At 39.0% G+C, this 9,101-nt stretch overlaps 1 protein-coding gene across 2 annotated transcripts; it reads left to right on the top strand.

Annotated features, from left to right (window-relative positions):
• The first annotated feature begins 4,528 nt into the window (after positions 1-4,528).
• Positions 4,529-7,409, top strand: cycs.S (cytochrome c, somatic S homeolog). 2 transcript variants are annotated; one of them, XM_018268707.2, is made up of 3 exons: positions 4,529-4,684; positions 6,108-6,278; positions 7,012-7,409. In XM_018268707.2, exons 2-3 carry the CDS (start codon positions 6,110-6,112, stop codon positions 7,158-7,160), a joined length of 318 nt encoding a protein of 105 aa, XP_018124196.1. In that variant the 5' UTR covers positions 4,529-4,684; positions 6,108-6,109; the 3' UTR covers positions 7,161-7,409. The 2 variants fall into 2 exon arrangements, with proteins under 2 accessions (XP_018124196.1, NP_001086101.1); NM_001092632.1 differs by having other exon boundaries at positions 4,645-4,684; positions 6,102-6,278.
• Positions 7,410-9,101: the final 1,692 nt, after the last annotated feature.

Below are 9,101 nucleotides of genomic sequence, written 5' to 3'. Positions count from 1 at the left end.
CGCAACTTCGCAACCTTACGCTACCCCTGAGCGCAACTTCGGATTTTAGTGAATTTGCGGAGCGCTGGCGAAACTACGCCTGGCGAAGTGCGGCAAAGTTGCGCCTGGCGCAACTTCGAATCTTAGTGAATTTGCCCCATGGGATATCCTCTTATGGTCTGAAAAAGTGAAATAACATGTAAAGGGGAAATAATATATTACATCACCATTTCCCTACTCCAACACATGGGGGCACATTTACTAATGGTCGAATATCGAGGGTTAATTAACCCTCGATATTCGACTGGGAATGAAAATCCTTCGACTTCAAATATCGAAGGAGTTTGCGCAAATACTGCGATCGAACGATCGAAAGAATAATCGTTCGATCGAACGATTCGAAGGATTTCAATCCAACGATCGAAGGATTATCCTTCGACCAAAAAAACTTAGCCAAGCCTATGGGGACCTTCCCCATAGGCTAACATTGGGTTCGGTAGCTTTTAGGTGGCGAACTAGGGGGGTCGAAGTTTTTTCTTAAAGAGACAGTACTTTGACTATCGAATGGTCGAAGAGTCGAACGATTTTTAGTTGGAATCAGTCAATTCAAAGTCGAAGGTCGAAGTAGCCCATTCGACTTTGCAATTCGAAGTTTTTTTACTTCGAATCCTTCACTCGAAGTTAATGAATTGGCCCCACAGTGTTAAGAGCACCATGAAATAAAGCTTGGGACCACCCCGTTTGATGCATAAGGAGGTATCGGCTTTTTATTTATTGCTGTATGTGGGATATGGCCATTCTGCAAGTCAGAGATTTCTGGATAATGGGTTTCTGGATTAGGGATCCCATACCTGTAGTCTCATCAATGTTTTCTCTGTTGGAGTATAAAAACAAACCCTTAACCGAAACAATTAAAGAAATAATGAAGACCACTGGAAAAAAAGAATAACATTTTAAGAATGCCATGAATATCTAATTTGTACATTAGTGATCCTTTTCTTTTTCAGGTAAGTATGTTTCTCTTCCATTTGTATACCACCTCGAATTAAAAGAATAAAGTAATAAGAAAAGTAATTACCTTACATTACTCAGTGTTATTTTCTGTTCTGCCTCTCCAGTCTAAGCACTACAATGTGATCTCGTCTTAACTCACGGACAGTGACTCGATCCAATGACACCTTGAAGATCGTGAAGAAGTTTATTTAAAACTGTGTAGATCAAATACCGATGAACAAATGGATAGGTTACAATCAGAGCATGTAACTGAATGCAGGTTTAAGCTGGAATGAGCTAGAATGAGAAGTAGGGGAGGAGACAAGGGATGAGAGGAGGCTAAGGGAAGAGAGATGAGACACACATAAAAAAAAGGCAAACAATGCATGTGTAACATGACATTTTCATTTTATTGAATGATTTGAAATTTGTGTAAGGATTACCTCTTTCCCTTCCCTCTCACTGCTTTTAGGTATGTTGAAAAGTACAGTTCAGATCTTTGCCTTTATACCACATTGAAACCTCAATTTGAGAAGCCCTGATTTTATTTTTTTCCCCTCATTTTACGCATTACAAAAAAATTTACATTTTCCGGATTTCATATCACTTTTTTCTGGTCCTCTGAAATACTTAAAATAGGGGTTCTATTGTATAGATATAATTACATACTTCACGTAATAAGAATGTATTGCTAAACAGAGCTTTAAAGATTTCCAACAAGATGACAAGAAATATATTCTGTTGTTCGCCTATGTCTTAAAGGAACAGTAACACCAAAACAGAATGTTATTAAAAGTATAATGTACTGTTGCTCTGCACTGGTTAAACTGGTGTATTTGCTTGAAATTCTACTATAGTTTAAAATAAATAAGCTGTTTTTTAGCCACGGGAGCGTTGCCATTCAAGTTGAAATATGTCTAGCCGGTACTATAGCAGATAAACTATGTAAAATACAATGGATTTTTCTTACATATGAAGATAAGCCCATTGTATTTAACACAGGTTATCTGCAATGTAATGTGTGCATTTTCTTCTCTTTTCAGATTTGGTACTCACATGTCTACACAGGAGCTTGTCTATATATAGACTATAGTAGTGCTTCTGAAGCAATCACACAGTTTGTACCAGTACATGGCAACACTACATTATATTTTAATTACGTTAAAATGCTTTTATTTTTTGCAGTTACTGTTCCTATAAATATACTGTTCCAATAAATATACAAATCCACAGTCCTGGGAGTTTTATTTATTAATATTTATTAATATGTTGGCTTTGCTTCCTGTCTCCCTTTATCAGAAAGTGAATTTTGTTTTTAGTCAATTTATGTATGAATTATTTGTATATATATATATATATATATATATATATTTATATATATAGAGTCACATACACAATTAACTCCTTAGTGTTTTATATTATATATACAGGTTTTGAGTATGTTAATACCTGAGGAGGGTGGTGGCCTCCTAAAACATGCTGGAGATCTCAAAAAATGAAATGAAATAAGAGTCTAATCCTTTAATTCTTGCCTCTCGAAGTTTGTCATTAATCTTCTGACGATCATACTGGATTTGCAGGGCAACAGTACATGGTATTTTCATTACTTTAACCCAATTTAGTTTTTTGGTGTTACTGTTCATTTAATTAAATAACTCCCAGTCATAGAAATACCAGTGGACTGACAAGTCTGTAACTTTAAAAACTATTCATTTTTGCTTTCTGCCAATGTCAATACAATAATGAATAATTCTGAAAATTCACTGCAATGTGTTTTGTGGAAGCCTATTGACAGTTTGTGTCTCATCCACGTAACCTTGGGAAAAGCACTATAGACACTAAATAATGTTCACTGTAGTAAAACGTTCTGTGACCTGTGGCAGCTATATAATCATAAAGATTTATAGCTTTTTATAGTTACCTTTATTTTTATATAGCTGTGTTTATTACAAACAAGAGTTAGTAATGCAACAAGCAGCAACATTACTGACCAACTAATAATTATCTATTCCCACTGCATGGGTTAGAGTAAATTAAAATGTTTTGGCCTAGTCCCTTGGAATGGAAAAAGGGACTCATTCATGATTTGGCAAATAATCTGAGGATTTAGCAATCAGATGACCAAACAACCAGGATCTCCACTGAGATACAGGACAGGAACGAGGTCAACACATCATTACCTACTATAATGATTTTGTCTCAATCTTGTAAATTCCAGATGGGCTGATGTGAGATTTCAGTCCTGTTCTTTATATGAGGTCTTAATGGGGCTGACCTATGTGCACATGATATTCCAGGGCCTATTTTGACATAATGCAGATTCTCGTGGTTTCTTTGCCAGTGGTTCTCCTGTATGAAAAAATTACAGAGTCCCCACAGCAAAATCAGTTTAGGGATGCCTTAAAGGAGAAATCAACCTGTGGAGAAAAGGGAACCCCCCCCCACCCAAGGTAGCCCTCCCTCCTAACCCCAGGCTACCTACCCCCCCCCCCGGAGATGCCCCATACTCACCACACGGTGCAGATTCTTCCAGTGAAGTTCTACGCGTCCATCTTCCGGCTTCTCGGTAATCGTGAGAATTTAAGTCAGTTTATAGAGGAGACAGAAGATGGACAGGTGGAACTTCGCTGGAAGAATCTGCGCCAAGGGGTAAGTATGGAGCATATCCCTGGGGGGGTAGTTAGCCTTGGGGGGGAGGAGGGAGGCAGTAGCGATCCTAAAGGGGGACGGGCCCTGGTGCGTAACGCGCAGCCGGGCCCCGTCCCCTCCGTACGGCCGCATTTTCAGCGGCGAACGGACTGCCGGGGGCCCTGAGGGGGTGCGGGCCCTGGCCCGCTCGCACCCCCTGTAGTTCCGCCACTGGAGGGAGGGCTACCTGGGGTGGGGGGAGGGGATTTTTCCCCACAGGTTGATTTCTCCTTTAAGGGACTAGGGTTGCCACCTGGCTGGTATTTTAACAACCTGGTCTGTAAAACTGATGGTTGATCCCAAAGTTTTTAATAGGGTAAAATGATAAATATATAGAAAGGTATTATATTTTCCAGAAAAGGTGGCAATATATTTTTCATATATACTGATGACACTGAACAGTGCTACCATATGGCCTCCATTAAACCCTGGGTCTCCCAGCAGTCACATGATTTGATTCTTTTCATAGCTATGCCAATGAAGGCTCTTTCGTGAAGACATGAGTAGCGTCTGGATTGGTTTCAGTGATGTACCAGCTACCGAATTAAATGTAACATATAAAACATTACTAATTCCCTGGTCTTTATAGGTAATTGTAACATCATTTTGGCGTCCCCCGCATCCCTATATGGAGAAATAAGCCGCTTGACGATTTGCACACAGCCAACAGCCTATTTCTCACACTTCAGACACTTCTAAGACGCAGGGCCTTTCCCGTGTCCTTTCTTAGGTCACGTCACCAGCATTAAGTGTAAGCGCGCTTTCGCAAGACAGCTGAATGGGAGGGGCATCACATCGCTATTTCCCTCACATCCGGCTCAACCTAACTTCACGTAGACGCTAAAGGGAAATAATAGCGTGCTGATTGGTTAGCAGACAGATAATGTAGTATTGTCGTCATGAGCCGGTCGTCGTGTTTGGTTGCAAAAACACCGGTTACAAAGGAGTGGGCGCAGCTTGTCCTTGGGAGTAGAACGTCGGAGATAGAAGTGGAAGGAGCTCTTGGCATCTTATTCAAATCAAGGTGAGGGCCTAATGGTGTATTCGCGAGATAGCGAGGAATTAAAGTATAATTCTCAGTGTTATGTACTCATTCGCTTTTGTACTATGACCTTGTGCAAAGACGCGGACAATTACCTTGGGTGTTCCAGCTATTTCTGGCCTACGGTTTTGCTCTAACCCCCCGCTGTGTCCTGCAGTAACTGAGACTGCTGACTGTGCTTACTTGTGTTTAGGCTGCTTAATCGTGACCAATGATTGATTCCAATATTAATTACGTGCTCACTTGTGCTGAGAGTGATTCCTTTTCTGCAAATAAGAGATTATTATTTTATTTTGCACGAAGATTAGATCAGATATTTGTGGATGGTTTTTATTGGATCTGGGCGCTTGATGCACCTTGATGCCCAGTGCAGTAATACATAGGGGCCATTCAGATCTCCCCATTTATTATTCTATTCAGGTCCAATGTCGTTTTGGTGCCTATTGGTTATGCCAGGACAATTTTTCTTCTCGTCTCTCAGCCCTAAAGTCTGGGCATTAAACCGATGTTTGCGGATGTTCCTGATTGAAGCCATCAGTTGGTTGGATCTTTGATCAATTTATTTAATAAAGAACAATGTAAGGGCAGAGACAGACGAGAAGATTCGGCGATTTAGATTCCAGCCGGCCAGGAGATTAGTCGCCTGAAGAAAAGGCGATTTGTCATCGAATCTTCTCGTCTGGCTCTGCCCTAATCCCAATTTATTGGGGGGGGGGGGGCAAATTGTTGGACACTTCCATTCAATCTAATCATTAACCCTGGAATCGGAGCCATCGTTTAATCTCATTTCCACTGATTCCTTATAGCTGAACTGTGCAATTCCATAACTGTATTGTTGTGAGCATTGTCTGGCCCAGGGCCACACCAAGAATCCAATACAGGAAATCCAGTACTGGGCTTCAAATATGTGTGATTACATTCACCGAGGGATACCTATCACATGGACACCTTCCCCCGTGAATTGTTATATGAGCTGGCCCTAAAGAGCGACATCTAAACTTTGTAGAATGGCCATAAAATGTTTCCTTCAGGGTTTGTTGTAATACAGCTCACATAACCTTCTGTTGGTCGTAAGATTTATTACAACAGCTGTTGGGACAAGCAGATTGGACATCCCTTATATATTTTAATGACTTTTCTTCTAAACTGACCTTTCTTTTTCTATGCAAAGTGACGCCTTCTGAAATCAGAAGGTATTTACTTGTCTTATGCATTACACACAGCACTGCCTAGATACTAAAATAGTTTTAATTCTCCATAAGGCATCATGGGCGGAGACATGCAAATGACTCCTTTCTTTTTGTGTCCTTGCTAAACCAGAGGTCATGTAGGTCACAGCTTGATTGTGGAAAGGGGGGTTGTAAAGCCAATTTGAAAGCATTCACTCTATCATTCATAGGTGCAGTCATGGGAGATGTTGAGAAAGGCAAGAAAGTCTTTGTCCAGAAATGTTCCCAGTGCCACACTGTAGAAAAAGGAGGCAAGCACAAAACTGGACCTAACCTTCATGGCCTGTTTGGACGCAAGACTGGTCAAGCAGAAGGCTTTTCTTATACTGATGCTAACAAAAATAAGGGTAAGTGGTAGAAGAAAAATAACGTTTCCTCTTTGTCCTTAAATCTACTTTCCTTCTTGCTCGAACAGTGCTAATAAGTATGATATTTCCTGTCATAACAAGACAATTTCTACTAAAAGGAGGAGTTGGCCTTTATAATTAACCTTTATATGATTTCCAAAACCAGTTGCAATGGTCCATTTTTATTTAAACATCTTTTGTGTCATGTATTAAATGTCAGGATTTAATATGGATTTCATGTGATTAGGCAGATAATCATCTAGCTTGAAAATCTGCATTCTGGATGCTATTGTAACCCTTCAAACTATATGGTTTGTTGAATTTCAGGTTTCACTAATGCAATACTTAAAGACCAGTTGCAGTTGCTTAATTACTTTATATCTCTCTCTCTCTCTCTCTCTCTCTCTCTCTCTCTCTATCTATCTATCTATCTATCTATATATCATTTTTAAATTAACTTTTCCATTATGTTTTGGAGAATCTTTTTCACATCTGATGGTTGTCCTGTATCTAACATTACATTCAGGAAAATGCAAACCATCTAAGACAAAACAAAGATAAAAGGTTTAATGCCTTGCTTGGAGAGCTTAGAATCTATGGCTATAACATTTAACTATAAATCGATTGGCATCTGCTTTCATATCAATGGACATATCGAGCAATTACAGGGTAGCTAAATGATGCTGCAGGGGATTTAATATCTTAACAACACTAATCTTTCTGTTCTTTATAGGAATTGTTTGGGATGAGGATACCCTTATGGTATATCTAGAAAATCCTAAGAAGTACATTCCTGGAACAAAGATGATCTTTGCTGGCATTAAGAAGAAGGGCGAGAGACAAGACTTGATAGCATATCTCAAACAGTCAACCTCCAGTTAATAACCATATGTACTGCCTTATTTATTTCAGGGATTGCTTGTGATGAGATACTGTAAGATTTTATATATTTTTATTTGTACTGTCCATACATCTTTTAGAGTGTGTCTCATCAGCCAGGAAATGTAAATCTTGTGAGGGAAATCATTGAAATGAATTTGGCCATGTATGTCTTCAGTATTTTTGAAGTCAATCCTAACAAAATATACTTATTGATCAGACCATCCAATAAAACTGTCCATGTTAACATTTTATCATTTCAGTGTCTTTAATAAAGCATAAAACATGTAGGATGTATGGGGGTGTTGTGCGTGCGTTTTTGTTTTTTAACCCAGTAACACGCATTTATTGCAAGGCAAGGGCTGAACTTCCTGTCTGTAGTGCTGCCTCTGGTCAGAGTTTTATCTTGGGCGCTATAAACAAAAAGTGGTACTTAAGGCTTTGTAGTCTCCTCCATGCCTAGTTTTGTGGCATTCCGCCCCTTAATCTGTATGTGTATAGAAAACGGATCCGCACACACACACTGGTTAATGCAGTCGGGGAGTATCCCCTTTTAATCAGCCACCAAACATTCAACGTTTCGGGGGGGGGGGGGAACACCCACCCTTCATCAGGATACAATTCTTAGTGCAGTAGCCCATTTAAACACAACTTCCCACGCTGCCTTTTCCCATCATGCAACTTTCCACAGTATTTAACCCTTATGTGAAATACAGAGAAACAATCAGATTTTGAAAACAGGTGACAAAATAGTCATCTTCAATCTGTGTCTAAGTGCAATAAATATCATATATAAATATTGTATAAAAAAGCTTTTAAAAATTCACATCCATTAACACTATATTATAAAATTCCATGTGTTATACAAATATTATAATACCTTACTGCCCTCTCAATTTTCTAGTTCCTCTTAATATTCTAAGTGATCATTCAGCAGTTCTTATCTGTAAAAAATAGAAACCTGTAAGAAGGTTAAAAAGTTATCTCTCATAAGAAACATATAACTAAAATTCTCATAAAGGCCCTTTGGTGTAAGTGTTTTTAACTGCCAAATCTAAAAGGCCTCCTGTCTTAATAATGACCTCTTATCGATCTCACCTTTCTGTCTGTGTATTACTTCTGATATTTGCCATCTGAGTTGTGCAATGTTAAGTTTTGCCTCAGAAATGTTTCGCCAATAGGGTTTCCTTTTTAAATTTCTCTTTTTCTCTCTTTTTTTTCTGACCTATAGTAGCCCCTTCACCTTTCTCTTCAGGTTTATAATTCCTTATTCTACTCTTATGTTCGTTCATCCGAGTTTTGAACTCTCTGGAAGTCTGTCCCACAGGCACTTTAATAAATAAACAACCCCTTTTGTATCACATGTTGCAAATTGTTTCAATTTAATGTTGTGGCCCAGGGTGGGTTATTGGCATATATCCCCTTTAATAACCCCATTGCAATGCCCGCACTGAAAACATGGATAAGTGCCTTTCCTATTGGATATTGTTTTTTCTAAAATCAGTTCTGGTAAGTCCATTAGCTATACTCTTTCCTTTTTTGTATCTAAAAAGGGGTTTATCATCAAAGAGTTTACCATAGGTTTTATCCCTCTGTAAAATTGGCCAATGCTGTAATATAGTTTTTCTAATAAAGGCAGAGCGTGATTATGAAAATGTGCGCAGAAGGTTAAAACCTTTTAACTCTATATAACTGCTAGTTGATCCAGAGGAAGGCAAAAAAAAACATTTGAAGCCTCTCTAATTTACTTTACCTCTCAGATTTTTTCCATACCGTTTACCAGCTTAGTTGCCCTTCTCTGCACACTGTCTAATTCAACAATGTCCTGTTTGAGCACTGGAGGCCAAAACTGTACGACATATTCTTAATTCGTCTGACATGACCTATCCTTTATAAAGCCATGCTGATTGCTGCTCATAAGGCTATTCACGAATACAAAATGTT

Source organism: Xenopus laevis, chromosome 6S, assembly GCF_017654675.1.
Source record: "Xenopus laevis strain J_2021 chromosome 6S, Xenopus_laevis_v10.1, whole genome shotgun sequence".
NCBI classification, from domain to species: Eukaryota; Metazoa; Chordata; class Amphibia; order Anura; family Pipidae; genus Xenopus; species Xenopus laevis.
This window is presented reverse-complemented; position numbering and strand designations above follow the sequence as displayed.